Source organism: Medicago sativa, chromosome 5, assembly GCF_051527215.1.
Source record: "Medicago sativa cultivar Bolivia chromosome 5, Bolivia_mono, whole genome shotgun sequence".
NCBI lineage: Eukaryota > Viridiplantae > Streptophyta > Magnoliopsida > Fabales > Fabaceae > Medicago > Medicago sativa.
Window position 1 is genome coordinate 24,186,060 of NC_140753.1, and position 24,123 is coordinate 24,210,182.

The window sequence follows — 24,123 nt, forward strand, 5'->3', positions numbered from 1 at the left end:
TAATTTGAGAAAATCACATAATTCAGTGTAATTATGTGTCAGTGTCGTGTCGGTGTCAGTCAGTATCGTGTTGGTGTCTGACACCAACATACGTCCAACAACAGGACACACCTAATCCAAAGGGTGTCCGTGATTCATAGTGGGTACCCCTCTAAACTTTTTTTTCTTTCTACTCTTACTGCTTTCTTACACGTATTAATTAACATGTTCTCTAAAGGGTTAAGTTATGAATCTATAGTATATATAGTGCTATTAATATATACCTATGTACGATTCCAAGCTATCCGACCTTAACTTAAATGCTTTAATCACTTGAGCTGAACTACATGATTTAGTTGGTGCTTAGATTGATCATATGAAAATAAATAAATCAATCTGTTGAAATGTTGGGTTGGGAAATATTTTGTTAACAATTTTTTTTTTAGTGTTTATGTTTGATTAAGGTTTTATTATCCAGGGATCATTTGGCGCAGGGTCAGTTGAAAGTCAACCATGTAGTGGTACTATGAGAACTTGTTCGGTTAAGGAAACACTAGAGAATCAGTCACCGGGACTTAGAATTGATGAATGTGTGTCACCTGCATCTGTTGATTCTGTTTTAATTGCAGAAAGGGACTCAGAGAATGGAAACTATGCAAGTGTAAGCCCAATCAATTCAACCGACTGCTTGGAGGCTGATCAGGCGATTTTGGTGACCAATTCAATCTTTTTTGTCGCTTTTGTATCGTATTTGATTTGATACAGATGTATTCTTAAAATTTTGCATCTTTGACTGTTATCCTCACTGTTTTTCTAGTTTCTGTTGATATGATATCGGAAATCTGATCAATTAATTCACTCAGCATAATCAGATTCTCTGGTCTGATGTTTATTGATATACTACTGGTTGAAGACTGTAAATTAGACATTCTTAAACTATACTTTTCTAACGAGCCAAAATTGCGAACCAATTGTATAAAGCTTATTTCATTGTATGTTAGTGTGATAAATAAGATTGTTTCCCTAGATTGTTTCCCTATATGTTTATAATTCTGATTTTCTATGTATGAGCAGTGCTATGATAGATACCTGCAACAAACTACGCGAGACTGGATTCTTTTGTGAGCTAGGTGATTATGACAACTATTAAGGACTCTTCTTCTTAAGAGGTATAAAAATTGCTACTCATCAAGATTTCCTTTAAAATTAGTATAACTTATTATTGTCATTATATTAATAATTAGTTAAGAGAGATTGATGTATTAGCCTAACTTAGGAGTTCCATGTAACTAATCTCATTATTTAAGAGTCAACTATGCCGTTTTAACATATTTCTTTAGGTGTTTGAATAAACATCATTTTGTTTTGCTTCTTGTTTTTTTATACTTCTCACTACAGTAAAGTTTTTTTTAGCATAGATGGAAAAAAAACAATGGGAAGTTAGTACTTCCAAAGAAGGTCACTGCTCTCTGGAATGGTGTGGAAGGCATATATTTTCCAAGCCTTCACTTGTTTTACATAATTTGTTTTTCCTCTATTGTGTTTTTCTTATCATAGTAGTTGTTTTATGTTATAGTCATTAGTCATTACTTATTAATTACATATAGTTGGTTTGTTTGTGAAATATGTGGTTGCGACATGCGACAACCATATTCAAGCCCGTATTTAGAGAACGACTATAGGCCAATAGCTAAATGACGAGATGGATGAGGTTAAAAAGAAGAATATATAAATTCCGGCTGCAACAAACGCATCATAGTTTCCACATAAACTTCAATAGGACTAAAGTAATGCCATAAATTGTAATTTGAAGGATTCATTGACATTATAAATTACTTTATTATTTAATTTCTACTTATATGCCTCCCTGCTTGATGGGGCCAACCTTTTTTAACTCCACTTCTGTACAATTTAATTTATCGTCGTTGTATACAAATTGAATTATGTTTTGATCGTATATAACAGGTGAATCATGCACATGTAAAAATAAAAACCTCTCATATCAGTATAACATATAGGTCACCTTGTTTCCTCTCTAGAATTGAGAAGTGATTGAGGTGAACTCTCAAAAGAGATATAACAAGTACCATCAGTATATCTATTTTCAAGATAAGAGCTTGAATCCATGATATCAAATGAGGAATATGCAGAGTGCAAAAATTCATCAAAACCCTGTTGTGGATCAATAACTCCTGGATTACTCAAATCATCAGGCAACTCAACTTCTCCATCCAAAATCCTCATTACTTGTCTCATGCTAGGTCTTATAATAGGAACATCATTTGAACATAGCAATCCCAATTTCAGCACAAGCACTACCTCACTTTCATCAAAATTTCCATTCAATTTTCGATCCACTACTTCAAGTATTCTTTCTTCTTTGTACTTTTCCCACACCCAATCCACCAACACTAACTCTTCTTGTAATGCCTTAGGCTCAATAGGCCTTCTCCCACAAGCAACCTCAAGCAGAAGTGCACCAAATGCAAAAACGTCTGAACTTGTCGATGCTCTTCCTGTTCTAGGCAACTCCGGTGCCAAATAGCCTAAGGTTCCCACCACTCTTGTGGTCCCTGGATTAGCACCATGTTCATATAACCTTGCCAAACCAAAATCACCTAATCTTCCATTGAGTTCAAAATCTAATAGAACATTGCTAGCCTTAACATCTCTGTGTATTACCACTTGCTCATAGCCTTCATGCAGATACAAAAGACCTGAAGCAACACCCTTTATGATCTTGAATCTTTGTTCCCAACTTAACACAATTTCTGTGTTTTCGAACAAGTATTTATCTAAGCTTCCATTAGCCATGAAGTCATACACAAGTAGGAGGTCACTTTTGCGGCGACACCATCCAAGTAACTGAACTAAATTCCTGTGACGAAGCCGGCCTATGCTGGCTATTTCAGACACAAATTCCCTTAGCCCTTGTTTTGAGTCATGTGAAAATCTCTTAACAGCTACTTGAATACTTGAATCTGGTAACTTCCCCTTGTAAACTCTGCCAAAACCACCCTGCCCAAGTAGCTCTTTCTCCTTGAAACCTTTTGTAGCTTTGTTGAGCTCTTGATAGGAGTATCTATGCGGCCCAACTTCAAGCTCCCATGGTTTTATTACATCAGCATTCTTGATTTTTCTGAAAATGTAAATACCTATTGCTATAGAACACAATACAACAACAAAAACTGTGACCGAAACACCGATTATCATAGAAGTTTTTTTCTTCTTTGGTCGAGGAGGTTGTGGGAGTGAAGACAAATCAAGTAGTGGTGCCGGTCCGTTGATATTAAAGCTCCAACCCAAGATGTAGTGAGAGCTAGCAAGCTGCAAACCAGTTGATGCAGAGAATCCAACATACATAGTGTTGCGGATTCGTTGTGAAAACCACACCAATAAAAACTTGATGTGTGGAGCAAATTAATACCAAGCAATCAATTGAAGTGGATGACAAAAATAAAACAAACAAAATAAAACAGCAAGAGAGGAGAGAGAGAGAGAACACGAGAATCTGTTTACCCAGTTCGGTCTAATGATGACCTACTCTGGGGGAGAGAGCAGCTCTCCGTTCCACTATAATGATATGAGTTTCTTTACAAAGAGATGTCAGAGGGTTACAAGAATCAGTCTTCAAACCTAATTCTACCCAAAGTCCCAGCCTCTTCCCGTGACCAAGAGACTCAATCCTAATAGTGCTTTGTTCAAGGTGAATCGAAAACAAACCCAACCCTAGTGTTGTTGCCAAGAGAATTCTCTATAAACCCTAGTTTTTATGTTGGCTTCTAAACCCTGTTTTCTACTCTCATTTTCATCTGATACAAGGTTTATATTTATAGTAAAAGTAACCCTTAAAATATGGAACAAATCTGCACTGAAAATACGTTTTCTTTATTTCCTTCAGCGTACCATCGTGCCACGTTACGATTCCATCGTGGCACGATTTTTCCAGTGCTTGCATCAGGATCTGTTTTCAACCCATCGTGGCACGTTGCTTCCAATCGTGACACGTTGCTCTCCATCGTGGCACGTTGCTTCTGATCGTGGCACGTTGCTCCTGATTTCTGAACCTGATTCACTACAAGAAATGTTGCAATTAGCCAGGAAATTATGCCAGGAGCATGAACCCCTGGCAAATTTACCAGGAGTCTTGCCAGGGAGACCCCTGGCAAATTGCAAACGGGGCCCACACTACTCCTGGTTTACATTTGATGGGAGCAACCTACCATAACCCCTGGCAAATTGAAAGGACCCACTTACTTTTTACCCTTTTCCCTTTTATTTTTCTCTAGTAACTTAACAGACCTTGGAACTCTCTTTCTCTCTGTACGTTCAAACTCCAGCCAACTCCTCTCCCAAAACACCCACCGTCACTCTTCTTCACGGCCACCCGCCGTCATGCTCCGACCTCCATTGGTGACGAAATTACCACCAGTACGACCCTCTCTTCTTACTCTTCAAAAAACACCCATTTGTTTTCTAGATTGATAAAATTTAAAAATCTCAATTTTCACCTTGTCTCTTACTTTCCGACCACCACAAATCTCCATTTGAAAAACTAATATGATTTTCTTCTTCCCCATGACGTCTACAACTAAACCCCTATATTTATTTTGGGATCGGAGAACTTTCGACGGCAACCACTGTGGCGGAAACCGCTGCAACCGTGTCAGAAATCGTGTCCACCGCGCTGGAAAATGCAACCTGCAACCATTTCATTTCTTTTCCTTCCTCTTGGTGAGTTCTACTTTCTACTTTGTATCCAAATTAATTTTTAGAAGTTTTTAATATTCATTTTCGGATTTTGGTGAAAGGCACTAAACTAGACATGTTATTTTTGTTGAAATGATGGTTTTGATCTTTTTAATAAAGTCTCAATGGATATATTAGACTTAGTTGTTGTTAGAATCTTATTTGGTCTCATTTTATGTTAGAAATCAAGGTTTATAGTGATGTAATGTTGAAACTATAGTCTCTCGAATGTACACCAAGCTTGAATGAGTCTTCTAAGAGTGTGGTTTAGTGTTAGATCAGTGTAATCTGATAGTTGTTGTTTTGAAACAGGACATGTCATGTTTTTCTTTGAAAATAGTCTCTGACTTAATTTTACTTTGGACACAATATTAATCAAAAGAAAGGAAATAAATAGTAGTTTCAAATTAAGTTCTGGATTGGCTATTGCATATTGCTTCTTTATCTCTCAATTGTTTATGAAGAACAAAATTAATTGTTTTCCAGGTTGATGCATTATTGGTGTTATCACTTCCAGAAGAAAGACATCTATTGTAGAGAAATGTGAATTTAGAACAAAAATTGTTATAGGTAATTGTGTTTCATATCTTTTCTTCAAACACTTGGAACATTTAGATGCTAGTCTAGTCATTTGTGAACTTAGCTAAGGATCCGTGAACCATCAGAGTTGAGAGGAACTTTGGTGTAGTTAGTAACAGAGTCACGAAAATTCAAGTATCATCGTATTGTTAGAAGAACTGCAAAGTTGTAACTCTTAAATTTTCAAACTCTTATACGTGATATGTTTATCTTCAGATGGGAAACTACATAAGGAAAAATGAATTGAAAAAGCGCCGAGGAAAGGATTTAAGAGAAGACTTGCTACTATACAAGTAAGACTCAACGACATACATAATTGTTTTCCTTGGTTTCTTTCTTTTTAATTTTCCTTCATTTATCTTGCCCTTGACATTTCATAATGGAGCTATATTTTTCTTGTGTGTGTGTTTTTGGGGACTGAAAATGAATCATTTTCTATCTTGAAATCACTTTGTTGTGAATCTATTGTAGAAGAATAGTTGTAAAAGATGTAGTTATTTTTTCACTGCATTGTTTATCTATCTGCTATTTCTTTATCTATCTGCAGTGTTTATGGTTTACTGCACTCTGGTTCTTCTAGAATAGTTGTAAAAGATGTAGTTATTTTTTCACTAGTAACATTTTTGAATTATATAGCATATTGAGGTTTAATGTCAGAAGGCATAGGGGTAATATTCAAGAGTAAGAGCTTAGTGTTTTTCATATCTCTAACTCTCTTTAATATATGGCATTGATGCAATTCACAGAAAATACACGACACTTCTTTATGAAGCTATATTTTTTGTTCAGGTTAGGATGCTTGTGTTGGATACTTGATTACTTGCAACTTGTATTTTAAATTTGTTAATTTCTAAGTGAGTTTGTAGTAGAATTCTTAGAATACTTTGATATTCATTATGTCTTTAATGGAATGATTTAGGTATCTTCACATCTTTAACTTCTCAAGCTTGGACTGATACGGACATCTAATACTCAAGATTATTTTGTATAATTTGTTGATTATTTTGAGACTTACTAGTGTTTCTTCTAAAATTCATTATAATATAATGAACTTGAAATTCATTAGTAGTACATGAAGGAAAGCCCACAAATACTAAGCCATTTTCATATTTGTCATAATTGTTCCATATGAATGTGATTGAAAAAGGAAAGACTATCCAATTAAGTTTATTGTGCTCTTGTACTGTGATTTTTCAGGTTGCCAAGATGGTAAATCTTGTAAAGGAAAAGGGGGAAAGGTTATGAGAGAACCGGAGCCTGTCAAAGATGGTTCTACAGTAACAACTTTTATTGAAGATCCTAGTGGTTATAGGTTTGAGCTTTTGGGGAGAAGACCTACTCGTGAACCCTTATGTGAAGTGATGCTTCAAGCAGGTGACCTTGATCGTGTCATAGCCTTATATGAAAAAGTGAGTGTATATATTTAATGTAATTATTATGGTAGTTCCTTCAGCTTGCTTAGATGCAAGCACACACAAGTGACTAAATGTTTTTCTTGACTTTGTTAATTTCAAAGGCTGTTGGGATGAAACTTCTCCACAAGATAGTCAACCCTGAGTAAAAGGTAACAACTACTTGTTGTTATTTATCAGATGCATGGCTATATGTGCTCATGACATTACTCATTAGATTGATGTTTGTAATATCTGCAAAATAAAGATTATGATTGTTCTCTTGCCATCGATTATGATTGTTTTTCAGTAGCCAAGCTGGGATATGGTCCTGAAGCTAATAGTCATGTTCTAGTGTAATATTGAGAAATAGTAAATTTGATTTGGTTCTAACTAATATATGATCAGTATCATTTGTCATTGTTAAGTTATCATTTTCTTATACAAATGTCACTTTCCCCATTTGAGAGCTTAAATCATAAAACGTGAAGTTGGACATGTATGCTTTAGACTCCTTCAATTCTTTGTTTGCACATACATTAAGATTTGTTGCAGAGATGTTGCGTAAATTGACTCGGTATATATGCATGTTATTTTTCTAGAACAATTATACTACATGTATACAATGTAAATTCAGTTTCATATTGTCATAAAGCTAGCAACTAGTTCATTGTTGTGTAAGAGAACGGCTAGATTATCTCATTGTTGAGAATGTATATGTTTCTTATCAATTTTTATCAATGTATTGTATTAATCTTGGGCCATAAAAATGCCTACTATCTATCAAATAATCATTCCCTAAAAGAAATATTTATCTAATTAAAAAACAATTTTAAAACATTTTTTAAAATTATTTTAATTATTAAATTTTAATATTTTGATTTTTTAAACAATTTAAAAACGTTTTTTTAAAAAAAATTCGTACAACGTTTTGCCAGGGGTTAACCCCTGGCAAAGTTCCTGGCATGGATTAAAAATGACTGATGTGATGCTGACACTGTCTGTAAAAAGCTTGCATTGACCAGAATGCGTCAGAAAAGCCTGTAATCCTGCAGACACAATTTGCCAGGGGTTGAGCCAGGGCTTGTGCCAGGAGCGCATTTGCCAGGAGCTAAAGCCCTGGCAGGTTCATTTGCGATGAGCAGATTTGCTGGTGATTCTGCTCCTGGCAAAACTCCTGGCAAACGTCCAATTGCCAAGGCTTTTAGCATTTTGCCAGGGCTTCTGCCCCTGGCAAAATGCAACATTTCTTGTAGTGATTTTAAGTTAACTCTTACACATAGTATCATGAAAAATAGGCGATAGATCGGTATGAAAGGACAAGGTTGGTTTATTTGGTTTGGTTGAAGTTGGAGAAAGTGTAACACTAACAAGATTTATTGAAGAATCATAATCAACCCAAGCTAGAATAGGTTTCCCACTTTTGATATCAAGATGTTGTTGTTTGGTTGAATCATGATCAGTGTAATATCCTGCAGTAATACATGCATTGGATTTCAAACCATTGATGTCTATTCCAACATGGTTATCATTGATATCATCAAACCCAAAGTCTAGGACAGTGTCAAATTCAACAGCAAAAAGATGGTTTGAAAAATTACCAATATTACTTGAATTGAAAAGACCAAGATACTGAAGAGGTGAACCTCTGAGATCCTTAGTAGTTGCTATTGTGAAAGCCATGCCATGACCACCTGTTTTAGGATACTCAGGGACAACAGCAAGAGCAAAAGATGAAGAAAACGAGTAAGCTTTACGAGTTGTCGAGTTCCTTAGCTGAAAAGGTAATGAGTAAAAAGCATGGCCCATTTCATTGTTTGTGTGATTTGTTAATCTTATCATCCCATTTTTCTCTATCTGTGCAAAACCATTCAAGGTTAGATTGCTGGAACCAACATCCTTGAATCCTGCATACAAGAACTGGTTAACCTGGGATAAAACTGGCACAAAATGGAACAATAGTAAAACTGGTATCAAGAATTGAACAAGGGTTGGCATGATGAATAAGAGAATTCAGCTAAGGAAATTGCTTGCTAGGCAAGGTAATGGTATAGGATAGATAATAGAGGATTTGCTTACTGACAAAATGTGGAATGAGTATAACAGTAGCTTTCATAACTAGACTTTTCCAAGTGTGAAGTTACGGTTCACAATTCAAGTTGTATACAATAAAGTTTGAAAGTTTTGATGCTTTGAATTTTTATATGTCCCTACTAGAAATCATAAATGAAAAATTGGAAAAATTCTAAAACATGACAAAAGCAAATAGGCCAGCAAATGACTTTGCTGCTAGTTATTTTTTATTTGCTAATTAATTATGTAGTTTGTACTGTCATTTTCTATAGTACCACACCCAAGACTTTTTCTAAAGCTTAACGGTCCTCGATCCGTTTCACAATATTCATCGTTTTTTGAGAATTTTACACATACCAAAAAATCTAATAAATATAGTTATTCTTGATAAAATTATTTGTTTTTTCTATAATAACTAGTGAAAAGATATGCATTTACGTGTCCGTCTTTCCGCTCTTTTTATTGCGCTAATGTTTAAAAATTATGAACTGTGTTTTTTTATGAAATTTTAATTTTGATTAAAAGCAAAAATATAAATGTTTTTTGCTTTTAAATTGTAACAAATCAAACTATTGGTCTGGTTCGTTTAACCCGAAAGGGTCTGGTTACTGACTGACGTATTGGACTCATCCCATGATCTGACTTCTTACGCGTTGCTTTGCTCGAAAGAGCTTTATGCTTGTTGTTGATCAGGAAGCTGGCACTTGGATTCTGATACCATGTTGGCGGTCGATCCATTCGCCATAGTTTTACACTCTAACTGTTCTATGCAATGTTCACTCTTCATGTTTTTTTTTTGTAACTTAGTTTCGTGCCCGTACGCGGGTTCACTAGGTTGCGTCTGTGTTTAGTGAATTTTTGTTAGGACAGATTAGAGTTGATCCCTTGAACTGATTTTACACGATGTATTCCTCTTTTGGTTATTCCTGGGTCAGGTCTAATGTCCCCCCAATCTGTGTATCACTTTCTTTTTGTTTAATATATTCTCTATTTGGCCTAAAAAAAAAAACTAAACCATGATTATTTATTTCAATGACACCAACAATATAACAAAAAAATAAAATCTAAATTACTATTTTTTTTAATGACACCAAGAACAATCTTTATTATAGAAAAAGTTGTTGTTTAAGGGTATAATTGAAAATATGAAAAAAGTATAGATACACTAATCTAGGTTGTTACACTTTTTAAATGAGAGAGGAAAAAAACTGGACATTTGTGTTTGTTACATTTTTATTGCAATATTTAAATTTATTATCTATTTGTTACATGTGCTATTTGTATTGAAAATTGAGAGTATTTTTGGAAAGGGAAAAAAATAAGTCCAAAAAGCTGAAATATATTATTTTCTTAGTATATAGTATAGATATTACTAAATAGGTATGAATATTATTAACAAACTAATAATTAAGGTTGCATTGAAACTTGAAAATGATAAGGAAGATAAAACAAAATTATTCTTTAAAAACGATAATTATTGTGAAAAATGAGGAAATACTCCCTCCGGTCACTATTATAAGGAAAAATTGACTTTTTAGGTTCATTTAATAAATGATGTATGGGGTCTATATATAGACCGCATACATCATTTATTGAATGAACCTAAAAAGTGAACTACTTTTACTTATAATAGTGACCTGAGGGAGTATCTTTCAATACTCTAATGAACATTGACTTGAGATGAGGTCAATATACATCCGAATCTGAAATTATTTAAAAAAAATCTTGAGGTAACGGTCTTTATAAAGTTGAATTTTGTTTTCTTACATACAAACAAGAAGAAATAAATGCCATTAAAAAAAGCAAGAATGTATCTCTTATAAGACATAATATAAGATTGAGTCTATGACTTATAGCTTTTAGCTTATAACATTGTATGATTAAACAAGACTTGTTGGGTACTTGTAATTTTTACACGAGCTTATAATTTATTTTCATGAGTTTATAGTGATTTTTGATAAGATAATTCAAGTAGTTTATGGCTTATCATCTTTTTATTTCATTTTAACCCGGCAATCTTAACTGAACAAATAAATATGAATTATATGCACATTTTTTTTTATATCATTTCACATTTATAAGTTACTTCAACCACTAATTTTATCAAACCATACAGATTCAATCAGCTAGATTATACGTTGTCAATTGTAAACTAGTTTATAAGTCAACGTCTATAATCTCATCCACCATAAGTTAGCTTATCAGTTATCTAATATTTATTACTGGAGCCTATGTCAATAATATATACCAAAGTCTTCCTAGTTACGTGAGGTAGCAATACTAGGTGACGATAACCATTAAGAAACCGTTGCTCAAAGGTTGAAACCAAATAATAACAAATTACACAAAAATGATATACCAAAATCAACAAATTAGTGGTGATGCATTAAAATAAAAACAAATTACTGCTGATAAAATATATCATATCACTATATCAAAATCATTAGGTCAATGGTGGGAATGCCATACTAAAATTACAAAAAATATAAAATAGAGCAAGTCAGCTGCACAATCACCCTGCCACTCTGTTTATTTTCTCTCTTTCTCGTGTCTGTTCTCACTTACGCAGGCAATATTGATTTTCTCACCTAACAAAACAACCAGGGATTTTAATCCATGTGTTAACCCATCATGGGACAAGCCCATTAAATGACTTTTTTTTTCCTTTCTTTCAAAAACAAGTGTGTGGCACACTTCTACACTTGCAAGTACTCAATTAGTCAAGGATGCATAGGTACATGTATGATACCGGGTAGGAGATATAGTGAGTTAAAAAAAATTAAGGTAGGGGTACAACAATAAAAAAATGATATTTTTTTATATAATGTAACATGAGAGTTAAATTATTTAATTCAAAAAAAATATATATTAGAAGAAAATTTCAAAAGATAAAATATTGTGTTTGATTACAACAAGGAAGAAATTCAAATACACATATAATATTATATTATCATAGTAATATATGAGAAAACCAAAAAGTTTGCTCGCAATGAAATAGTGAGAAAAAAGAGATTACTTATCAAGTACCGTATGATATGTGTGCAGTACGGATACTTCGCCGTTATACAAGTATTCGTACTTCAAAATCCACCACAAATCATCTTTGCAATCATATTTGAACGATTTTCATCACTATGGTTCCTTGGTCATCATTTTTTCTTCCTTGGTGACTGATTTGAGCCTTTCTATTTAGGATAATGCTCAATCATACAAAAGGTACAAACATGAAACCCTCGAAGTGGTAAGTACCGTTGATTAGCACAAACACGACCATGGTTTGTGTGAAAGTTGGAGTTAATAGTTTTTATTTTTATTTTTTTAAAGGATAATACTAAACACAACGAAGGAATATTCGTGAACCTGATCCCAACTGACTTGGCAGCATAACAACCTTTAGATTTCACATTTATTTGATGGACTGCTTCCAAAAACAAAACAAAAAAATTTAAAAGCATGACTGCCCGTGTTTTCTTGACATAACCAACTGTGATTGGTTGAATTGTGTATCGTGACCACTTTGGGAAGCTTTTTCTCTAGATACATAGCACTACTGTTTTTTTAAAATAGGACATAATTATATTCTTATTATTCTTGTGAAACTCCTTCGTGGCGTTTAGCGGTGCTCTTCTATTTATCCTAAAACTTGAAAAAAAAACTTAGTGTTGCTTAACTAGTTTGTAATGGATACGCTTATCTATTAGCAAATTCTCTGCTTTTTACTTGCACTGGAGTTTTGTTGTCAATAATGGTATGACTTATTAGCTTATCCAAGAAAGGAACAGCTTTGCTTTGTGTGTAATTGTGCATAGAGAAAATATGTTGCTTTATTTTGAATGCATTTGGTAAGAACTTCGAAATTGAAAGATCATTGACTCGCACTCATCCCATTTGTTGTAGTTTACTTTGCAGCATTTTTAGATAAGCCAGGACTTAAAATGATTATTATGACCATTTTGGTAAAGCCCAAAGAAGATAGCAAGGTTAAATGCAACTAATACCATGTGAAAGGTTAACCTTGAACTCTATAGATGAATATAGAAAAACAAGAAGCTAATAAACTGAAAAATTGTATTCACAAAAGTTGAATTGTACATTGTGATAGATCATTTATATATAGTATATATACACCTATATGAATCTAACTAGAATTAGTGATTAATCCTAACTAACTTGGCAAACTGTCTAACAAACAAAACAGTTAGTTAGCTAGTCAATGACTTGTGATACAAGTAACCATCTAAGCTTTTTTAATTCCACAATTAACACACATTACTTTACTCTACTCTATCAATATGCATGCGGTACCAAACTCAATAACTAAGGAATGCTTGACCAATAATACATGTTTTGCATCTTGCAAAGAAAAGTATCGCTTATTTTGTTGAATGCCATAGATATTGCACTCGTGACTAGTTTGATAATATCAGGTGCTTGTTAGGGTATTCATGTCCAAGCCACCAAAAACTTTTCCCACCCTGAAATCGCAACTTTCTCATCTCCCTCATAGCAGTCTCCTCCTTAAACATTCCTTATGGACTTCACAACACTACCTTCCAAGCCTTACTCGAGCTACAATCCTCACAAACAGCATGTCCACCGAGTACTTTTATTTGATCGACATTGGTCACTCATCATCGACCATGTATCATTCTTGCATCACTTGACTTAGGTCACTCCTTTGTTTATCATTGTTGTCTTCTAAATCCAATGTCATTAGTTTGTACGATATCAATCACATCCATGCATCACATTGCATGATACAAAAAAAAAAAAAAAAAAACAACACATACAAGCAAGCCACCTAACGCCGCAAGTTCAATCAATCACATAAATAATCATGTTCCTATCCTTAAGCATTATCTTCAAACCATCAAAAGGCTAGTTTAATCAATACTTACTCACTCAAATTCCATACTCATTAACCTCAGAAATGTGTAGTTAATTAAACAATACTCAATGATCCAACATTTAATATCTCAATTCTCTGATACATAATAATCAAATCATATGATTAATCATTCTAAACCATGGACATTCGTTAATTCAATTAAATATTAATATCGATATCAAATCTCACATACGTGTATGTCAATGCTTAAACTCTAACCATAGTTAAACGCAAATCTCATTCCCAAATCAATCATAACACGACCTAACAATGATTTATCCGGTTATCTACTTGGATATCTAAAAATCTTCACTATATAAGTTGAATTCTCACCCGAATCCAAGTGCATTTTCATTTTATGCTTTAAAAGTCAAATCCGTTGCTTACTAAAGACCATTTCTGATGAAGAAATCTCTCTTTTCAGAGAATGGGATCAGTAACAAGGATGTGTTCAATGGGTTAAAGTGTCAATTAAAAAATTTGTACGTTTCTACCACTCCCATTGTAAATTTTGTGAACTTTATCCAATGATTGACGCTATATGCTTGTAATCCGGTTGCTTGACCTGTCTTAAAGACTCTATAGGTTTCCCCAATGTCTTTAAGACCCTGTAGGTTAAAACATAATATGTATTAAATCTCAAATTGTTAGCATTAGAAAAAATAAAAATAGATAACAAAGTAAGATATAGAGAAAAACCTTCTGATCTTGAGTTGCAGAATTTTTGTACAAACCAAGAGACATCTCTACAAATTTCGGTTGCTTCTGCACGAATATTTACTGATTGATTAACGTTAGACTACTATCCAAACAGGAAAAAATAAGAGATAACTTTGAAAATATGCCACAAAAAGAATGAGGAAAGGTGTTGAGCATTGAAATTTAAAAGTCAGCATTGAATATAAGGGCTTGTTTGGTTTCTGCTTCTGATTTTTGTTTTAATTACAAAATCTTATTAATAAAAGGTCTTAAGGCTAGACCAAAAAAAAAAAAAAAAAAGGTCTTAAGTTGTTTTAAACAACTTTTTGAAGCCAAAATTTGAGGTTAATTTTGTCATTTTAATATTGACATCTCATTATTATTATTATTATTTAATATATATTTAAGCAATTGAACAAACTTTTGCTGAATTTAATATTGACATTACATTATTATTATTATTTAATATATATTTAAGCAATTGAACAAACTTTTGCTAAATTTGTGCCATAAACTACTAAATACGTTTTTTTTTCCTTCCAAAATCTTAGTTTGTTTTTTTTTTTCCGTTTTTTTATTTCATAATTTTATTTTGTTTTTCTTTCACATTATTATTTAATAATATATATTTAAGCAATTTTTTTGAAGTAATAATATAGAGCCCGTTTGTTATAGCTTTTTTAAGAAAAAAAATCACTTTTTTTAAACAAATAATCACTTTTAAGAGTTTTGCATCCGTTTGTTACAGATTTTTAAAAAAATCAGAATCTAAAAAAAATCTAAAAAACAGCTTCAAATGAGAAGCTGTTAAGAGCAGCTTCTCAAAAAATAGATTTTTTTTAGAGGAGAGAGAAAATATGATTTAAAAGATTGAACTAAGTTTGTAACAAAAAATCCTTTTTATATAGTTGTATCCAAACAAACTAGATTATTTGTTTAAAAAAAAGTGATTTTTGTAAGAGCAGCTTCTCAAAAAATAGATTTTTTTTTAGAGGAGAGAGAAAATATGATTTAAAAGATTGAACTAAGTTTGTAACAAAAAATCCTTTTTATATAGTTGAATCCAAACAAACTAGATTATTTGTTTAAAAAAAAGTGATTTTTGTTACAGTAAACAAACACAAAATAGATTCTGATTTTTCACAAAATCTCTAAAATATAATCTCTAAATTATTTTATGTCAAAATCACTTTTATTTTAATCCATAACAAACGGGCCCATATATTTAAGCAATTGAACAAACTTTTGTTAAATTTGTGCCATAAACTACTAAATACGTTTTTTTTCTTCCATAATCTTAGTTTGTTTTTTTTGTTTTTTTTTTTCATAATCTTATTTTGTTTTTTGTTTGATGGACATCATAGTTTGTTTTCTATTTTCTCTATTTTTTTGGTAGTGCTATTTTCTCTATTTATTTGGCAATATAAACACCGATCCCCATATTTTTTTTTGTTTTTGTTAACTATGTTTTTCTAAACAAACTTTTGCTAAAAAAAAAATTCTCATTAAATTTGTGCCACCAAAGAAAAAAAAAACCTCATCTAACGTTTGTCTTTGGTAACTAACTCTGTCTACATCTGTGCCACTATATGCCAAACTAATCATCTCTCAACTCTCTTTATAAGTAACATCAAATAGGATTTATAAGTCATACTTCATCCTTCGATTAAATCATCTTGCTTCAAATTAATCGTACGTCATATTTTTTTGCTTTGAATCTCTTTTTTTATTTCTAACTTCTTTTTTATACCAGCGATTAAAGTATCTCTCTATTAATATTTTTAACTTTGTCTACCTTTCTATGATTTATTTCTTTTCAATTCTATGTAGGTTGAATAATGGCTTCTCATATTACTGATATTGATGACATTGTTGCTGGAAAAAATCGATTGGAAGATACGTGTTCGTATAGTTAATCTTTGGAAAATTCCTGATTTCAACAAACCAAAAGAGGCATCCAGTATTGAATTACTTTTGCTAAATGAAAAGGTATGGGTCATGTATGTGGTTCTGTTGTACCTATAAATTTTGTTGTTAAATATCTCTGATTTATACTACAACATGTTTGTGTTATGTGTGATGAAACAACATGCCTCTATATACTTTTATATGGTTCTATTATACCTATCCATTTTTGTTATTAAAGATCTTTGATTTATTCATGTAATTCACAAGTTGCATCTTCTGTTTTTCATCACTATTAAATTAGCCTATTAAATTAAAAGAACCATATATGAACGTGTTAGTAAAACAATTAGCCTATTAAATTTAAACGATTAGCCTATTAAATTTAGAGGTGGGGATTTATTTGTTTTGGTTGGTGCTGTGCAATTTTTGGGTGCGCGGGGTTCCTGTTCCTCCACTATAATCTTCTTTCACTACACTTTCTTTTTGGGTGGCTCTGTTAAAAAAAAAAATTTAAACAGCCAAACTGCACAGCTGCATCTAACAGGACTGCCCAAAACACACCCGCAAAACAACCTAAACTATTATAAATTGATAATAAAAGAAATTTTTTAATTTGATTCATGACTGTCCATACTATGGACGTGTTGATAAGATTATATCATTGTTTTTTTTTGTTTCAACTTTATTTATTATTTTTTTGAAAGAATTTGTTTCAGGTTTATAATTCTCATTATCTTTATATTCACATAAATTCACATAATATTTTATTTATTTCAGTTGTCAAAGATACAAGCTTCTATTAAAAGCAAGGATTTCAAACAACCTGAAGATTCTATTGAAGAGGGTGCTTCATATACTATAGAAAAGTTCTTGGTCCAATTTAATAAAGGAAATTTTAAGCCAACAAATCACAAATACAAGCTAACTTTGATAGGAGGCACTATTATAACCAAAACATCTTATGATAAAATTCCTGCAAATTTGTTTAACTTCACAAAATTTCAGGACATTATTGGTGGTACTGATAACGGTGTTTTAATAGGTTAGTACTTTATACTAAACTTACAAATTAAATATTAACTTATTTTTAGATTTTTATGATTCTACAACCATGTTTATTTGTAGATGTCATTGGCCATGTGGCTGGAACGACTAACATTAAGGATGTTCAAGTAAAAGGAAAAATGACTAAAATCTTGGACTTGACTCTTGAAGACCTTGAGTTAGTGGAGTTTTTTTTTTTTTTATCTTTGTTTTAACTACATATATAGATGTTTTTTTTAATTATTATTCTTAGTCTAATAAAAATTATTTTGTAAATTTCAGGAGCAATACAATCATTTGTACTTTATGGGGTCATTTTGCTGAACAAATGAATAGTTATATGAGCACAAATGGAAATACTTTTCCTATTGTAGTTGTTATGCATCTATGTCGACTTAAAGTTTTTGGTGGTAATTAGATTATCTTTTTAAATGTAATTATTTTTAATTTCTTTGTATTGTTAATGATATATATCACTTAATACCTTTTGGTGTATCGTTTTAATAGGTATGTATGGGATTGCCAATGCATTCAATGAAACCAAGTTGCTTATAAATCCCAACATTGAAGAATGTTGCACCTACAAGAAAGGGTATGCACTAACCTATAGTTATTACACATATTATATATTGATAATTATTGGAAGTTTTTTTGCTTTTTGTTTTTGTTAAGTATGCTTTTCTTATATTTTACGATAGAATGGAAATTGGCAATGCATCTTTGACTCAAGGGGTCACCCAGATGATAGCACAATCTTCACTTTCTTTGTCTAATGATCTACTCCAAACAAAAAACTTGACAATTTCAGATATTACACAAGCTAAACAGGTCTACAACTTTATGCTGATTTGCTTTGACTTATACTATTATACTATGTTGTTAAATAATTCTTAATCCATATCTTTGTGTTTTAATTTTCTAATTATTATTCTTTAAATAAATTTAATAACTATGCAGGTGGGTGCATGTGTTGTCTTGGCTAAAATTATTGACATAGACACCAATAAGAAGTGGTGCTACGTTTCATGTGATAAGTGTTTCAAGGAGGTTGAACCTGTTTGTACAAAATACTTTTGTGAAAAAAGTGATACATTAGTCGATGCTACAAAAAGGTAACGTTTTCCATATTATTTTTTCTTATGTTTCACTCATGTTTTTTAAGCTAAACTCAATTTTTCTTTCTATTCGGTTACTTATATAATTAGCAAATCTAATTTCAATTTTTTTCTTTCTTTCTAATACATGATTATATAAACGACAAGTTGCATCATCACCACTTTTATTCTTTTGGTCACTGATTTTTTTGGTTAGTGATTCCATAAAGAAGAGTTGTAAGAAGAGTTGTGAGAACTCGGTTGGCGAACGAGAGCGGAAACCAACTTTCAAGCAAACACTGAGAACTTGTGAGAAGAGTTGGAATTTGTTGAGGAAATACGAAATGAAGTCGCCCTTAAAGAAGTATCACTCAAGTAAAAAATAGCTTATCGACACAACAAAAAAGTGATCAATTGGGAGTTCGAGGTAGGTGACCTCATCCTCATACGAAATCAATGGATTTCGAAGATAGGAAACTTACAACCAACTGGGAGGGATCCAATCAAATTCAGTTGAAAACAGGGATGAAAGCTTACGACCTCGAAGACCCCATTAAAAGACCAATCCCTCAGACATGGAATGCTGAAAAACTAAAGAGATACTACAAGTGAAACTAACAAGTAAGCCTTTAAACTTCCTCTGAATAATTTCTAAAGTCTAGACTAGTTTTTTCACTTTCCTTTCATCAACAAGTAAAAAGACACCGAGTTCGCAAAGGACGGACGCACATCTCGAACTAATGAGTAGATACAGCAAAAATAGACAGACATGCTAGTGTATATATCCAAAACACATCAACTGGGTTGGTGGAATCTATTCTACATAACCAGTCTCTCCTATGTGTGATAGCTACCAACTGCTACATCACCTCCTGACATGTAAGTCAGAAACCCAGCTCGTGATGGGATCTTCACATCAGGGGAACTCAAACTTTGTTTGTTCATCCATTGTTCCCCGTTCAAACAACATCTTCGAACACATGTTCGAAATTACGTCTTATGGACATGAAAAGCTTATAATATATACTCCATGTAATAATTAGAACGGCCACGCTTGGATCCCCTAATAACCAACACATAAATCTTCACTACATCAGAGCTGAGAGGGAGCTTGGGGTAGGAAGGGGTAATACATAATGATATGCACCCTCAAAGTTTAAAGAACTGCAAGTATTTATTTCATACATGAAGCAACGACTTCGAGGGGGAAGGAGGCCACCCTTGCATATCAAACGTAGTTTTGATTCAAAATCATTCCAATAAAACAACTATCGGATATGAACACACTATGACATCGAGATCACCAATTGTTTAAACTTCGACCTAAAAGTTTACCCAAATCACTTAGAAATAAGACATACATTTCATACAAGTGCTTTATGAAGCAATACATGGGTAATAAATGAGCATACAAAGCATTTCTTAGAAATTATGGAAGCGAAGCATAACAAGCATACAAAGTAAAATAAAAAGAAACGAAATTAGATTATAAAAGTTTGGTGTAAACCACAGAGGGCTACACATTGTCATGAGCATTACGCCCAGGTACATCATAAGTTACAAAATAAAAGATTTCACGTCTTTCAAATAGTTAATTCCAGCGGTCATGAGTTCGAGTACAGGGTTGACCTCCTTCATGTGGGCCACGAAATTGTTGAATCCATGGCGAGTGCCCTTCACCAAAAACTTTTCAAGTTGCTCAACCTTGGCTATAAGTCCTGCACAGTCCAAGTCACCAAGCTCTTCTGGCTCATTCTCACCCCAATCACTTGACACCTTCAAAGCATCCTCCAAGCTTTTCCTCTCGCCCTCAAGGGCTTTTTGCTTGTTTTGTAGGTCATCGATGGTTTGGAGGTTCACCTCTGCTTTATTCTATAAGGACTCAATCTTTTGATCCTTCTCGACACACTCAATCACCAAACCTACTTAAGTCTACTACTTGGCCTTGCAGTTGGTAAAATGATTCTCCAACTTAGTCACCTTGGCAACCAGCTCAGTATTGTCCTTGAGTGGACCGCCAGCTTGAGCCTTGTTCTCGTTCTCATCATTGTTTATGGCAATGGCCACTCCGAACCCATATTATCCCATCTGTCATCTCGTGGCTCCTTCTAGACTATCCCAAGTCGTCAATGATGTGTAGCTCAGAGTCATTCAGACAGAGGGTCGTGTGGGAGTCAAGCTTGTCCGAACTGGACCAGACATTTGACATGGTCAGAACATCGTCGTCGGAGATATTGAGCACCCGTTCACTCCTTCGCCACCTTCCCTTTGACGAGTTTTCCAATCATCGTCGGAGATATTGAGCACCCGTTCACTCCTTTAGAAGGGTGATCCTCTTGATCAATCATCGTCTGGTGCGTGGACACCATCCTTTCAACCTGTTTAGTCGTGTTGGTTGGGGACCCTACACGCAAGGATAAACGCATAGCGCCGAAGCGTAGGGTGTTGAAACTTTAAGGATCCTTCTTCATGAACCCAACAAGCTTTTGGGATCCCTTCTTGTTCAACCTTTTAAGAGTTTCTTGTAGATCTGCATGGAACCTGAAAGCGAAAAAATTGGAATGGAATTATTAAGCCATAAACAGTAAAATGTAAACACAATAGCACAATAAAAATTACCTAACAAACTGATAGGCCAAACCGCAAGTGCACGATCTATCGAAGTAATAGTAGTAAAAGAGTATCGTTCCGCTAGGGAGTTATGAATTCGATTAACTTTTAGATAATGATTAGGAAAGAAGAAAGATTATAAAAAGGGAGGTTTAGTTGCTGAAGGTAAATAACAATAATAATAATAAAAGAGCCTTGGGATTATTGGTTCATCATAACAACGAATATTTTCACAAGCAAGCCTTAAACTTATAATTATGCGTTAATCCTAATTTCTAAGGACAAGTTTCTCTTTAGCATATCACAGCTTCTCTCGAAGTCAGTGAGTGTATCCCTCCAACAACCACACCTATTCTCATGGGTGATTGCCTTTGGGACCCTTGAAGATCGAAACTTTATGTGTCCCAAGGTTTGCTAGACTATTCTCATGTTTCGCAAACCTTGTCTAAATTCACTTGTTCGGATATCAAAGCTCCGCGTTCGCTTTATGAATTGATATCTAAGATGATGAATTAATCATTATCAAACCCTCCGCGTTCGCTTCCACAGTTTGATAATAATTAATTCATGTTAAAACGGTGAATTTAGATTAGGAATTAAGGTAACATATAATTAGGGTTTAAGGCTTGGCTTGATCCGGATTACGTCATTAGACTTATCCAACAATCCCAAGACAAAGAAGAGTCTACTCACTAACGTTCATTGTAGACATGGAGGAAGAAGAGAGAAAGCAATAAAGTAAAAGAACAATAATATAAAAGTGAACTTTTATTCCAAGAACAAAAGATGAATGTTTATGATGGAGATCTAGTCTATTTATAGCTTTACAATTGACTTAAAATCTAAGCAACTATAAGGGCTATTCGGTAAAACTACAACATGGTAACTTGGGCCTAAAGCAAAAGCAGCAAAAGTTATCCAGAGAGGTGGCACGGCCGTGCCAACCTTAGCACGGGCCGTGCCAAGCTTCTGACTTGGGGGCTCTATATTTTTGTTCCGAATCTTTCGTATTTTTGCTCCAAATCAGCTCCAGACTCCTTTCTTTTGCTCCAAGACACCTTCCATCATATATTCGTTCCTGAAATATAAAATATGCAATTGTAGTAAAAAGATTCAAAAAGGAAATATTATTGCAATAAAATAAATTCAAATCTAAATAAAACTAAACTAAATAATGCATAAAAATAGACTAAATATAGACTCATCACAAACCCTTCAAATCAGACGATTTCACAAGAGCATGTGTATTAATGTGACGCTCCTGGGTTCAGATGTTAACCTCAGAGTCGTGCATCACATTCCTATTCTTATCGACAACAGTATAGGGGGTAAATTTGCTAAGATAAGCCCAAAGCTTATCGTTGTCGGCAATCTCTTGCTAGGTGAAACGACCATAATGAAAGAGGAAATTAAAATGATGATATCTAAAGTGGTTCCTACACCAGTAAAAAGGAAACGAGGGGACACATTCATGGGCTAGAGTGCCATCATCTTGAACATGATTCTCCACCTTCAAAAAATTTCCGAGGCACTCTCGTTTTTTGGCCTAACAAGGAGATATCTTTTCTTGAATTTCCGAATGAAATCCACAAAAATGCTGAAGAACTTCTTCCCTTGCCTCAAGGACACCCAACTTTTGCCCCCGTCTTTCACTGTCGCTCGTTGCAGCGCAAGGTTCGAGAAAAAGAAAGCAATAGTGGGAGTCAACGTTAGATACTCGCACACCAAATCAAACGTGCGGATGAAGGCATAAGAGTTATGACACAATTGAGAATGAGCTAATTAAAGCCATTGGAATATCCCATTCTGCAATTCCAAGAAAGGGAGACAGAAGCACATCTCCTTAAAGACGACCTCATACATGGGGGATCATGTTCTCCAGGTAGCGAGAACATATCTTGCTATTCGTCGTAGGAAGACACACCTCCCAATCCTCTGCATTATTGGAGTTGACATCGACGAAGGGCAACTCTACATTTTCTTGGTAAGTGTACACGCTCATAGTAGTTTACAACCCATCAAACATCAGTTTACAAACGAAAATATATTATATAATAGTATTATCATTCATGTAATAGTCTACAGTGGTTCTACACAGAAAATGCCAAAAACTACCATAAATGACTACTTTTATCATTTGTTATATCTAGCTTTTACCTGAAAACCGCATGTATTTTAGTTCAAACACTGAAAACATAAAGAGGGAAGAAATGGAAAGTAATAAGTACCAATCTAATGAAGTGAAGATGTAAAGATGGAAGCAAATGCACTATACGAAAAAGCTTGAAGGAAGAAAGTCAGTAAACTCTAGTGAACTCTTGAGCCTTGAAAGAAGGAGGGAAACTTAAATGAGGATGCAAAAGTATTCTGAGTGAACACTCAAGTCTTCTTATAGTCCTCTGAAAACGTTTCAAAGTCCACAAGCTCCAACCCATTACAACGTTCCACATGAAACTTACTACAGTAAAGACGAAGCTACGATTAAGATCAACCTTTTTAAATTCATCCAACAAACCATAGTAAAGCTATCAGACATCAAAATGACAGGATTAGATCAACGATTGTGATGGAATGTCGAAAACCAATTTTGAACAAACCACTCAAAGGCTAGGCAAGCAAGTACATCAATAGCCTTTACATGTGGCGTTCAGGAACTAAAGGTCTTGTCCGTCAATCTCATCCTTGAGACACTCACATTAAATGCTGAGAGAACAAACGACCAACACCCCGTCGAAGGAATCCAATTGTCACTCTAGTGGCAAACCAGTTCATAGAACGAAGGGAAAGCTCATCCAAGAATATGTCACTAGACTCATCTCGAGTGTTTTTCTACGCAGACAAAGACGCACTTAGAAGAGCTAGTAGCCCTACGAGTATCTAACATACCCCGCAAGCACAAAACATTTTTACTATCTATCATCTTCTCGCGAGCATATCAAAGGTTATCGGTTCCGAGCAGCGACAATTTCGAAGATTTCCACCAACCTTAAACAAAGTACCATATGAACATTGTGTTCGATACCTTCTAGTCTCTCATGGGCATCAGGTTTACCATCGCATGAACTATTTCGCTCAAAGTCATCACTCTTATTCAAGAGCAACGACTTGG

The 24,123-nt window shown here is 33.8% G+C and overlaps 2 protein-coding genes across 2 annotated transcripts; one reads left to right on the plus strand and one right to left on the minus strand.

Annotated features, from left to right (window-relative positions):
- Positions 1-1,807: 1,807 nt before the first annotated feature.
- On the minus strand, positions 1,808-8,721 carry LOC146921203 (L-type lectin-domain containing receptor kinase S.4-like). Its single transcript, XM_085714613.1, has 2 exons — positions 7,985-8,721; positions 1,808-3,347 (listed from the first exon to the last, which is right to left on the minus strand). The coding sequence occupies exons 1-2, from the start codon at positions 8,694-8,696 to the stop codon at positions 1,999-2,001; spliced, it is 2,061 nt and encodes a 686-aa protein (XP_085570739.1). The 5' UTR covers positions 8,697-8,721; the 3' UTR covers positions 1,808-1,998.
- A 7,500-nt stretch (positions 8,722-16,221) lies between these two features.
- LOC146921204 (replication protein A 70 kDa DNA-binding subunit B-like) lies at positions 16,222-23,266 on the plus strand. Its single transcript, XM_085711264.1, has 9 exons — positions 16,222-16,347; positions 17,044-17,308; positions 17,392-17,488; positions 17,593-17,717; positions 17,818-17,902; positions 18,009-18,138; positions 18,268-18,366; positions 22,897-22,998; positions 23,165-23,266. The coding sequence occupies exons 1-9, from the start codon at positions 16,222-16,224 to the stop codon at positions 23,264-23,266; spliced, it is 1,131 nt and encodes a 376-aa protein (XP_085567390.1).
- Positions 23,267-24,123: the final 857 nt, after the last annotated feature.

Bases quoted from the DNA above. Each gene is read 5' to 3' on its own strand.
- LOC146921203 (XM_085714613.1), bottom strand. From the start codon at position 8,696: ATGCCAACCCTTGTTCAATTCTTGATACCAGTTTTACTATTGTTCCAT. The intron at 3,348-7,984 runs ATACTATGTGTA...AACGAATCCGCA, and splicing joins TCTATCGCCTATTTTTCATG to ACACTATGTATGTTGGATTC.
- LOC146921204 (XM_085711264.1), top strand. From the start codon at position 16,222: ATGACATTGTTGCTGGAAAAAATCGATTGGAAGATACGTGTTCGTATA. The intron at 17,489-17,592 runs GTTAGTGGAGTT...TGTAAATTTCAG, and splicing joins TTGACTCTTGAAGACCTTGA to GAGCAATACAATCATTTGTA. The intron at 18,367-22,896 runs GTTTGTACAAAA...CATGTTCTCCAG, and splicing joins GTTTCAAGGAGGTTGAACCT to GTAGCGAGAACATATCTTGC.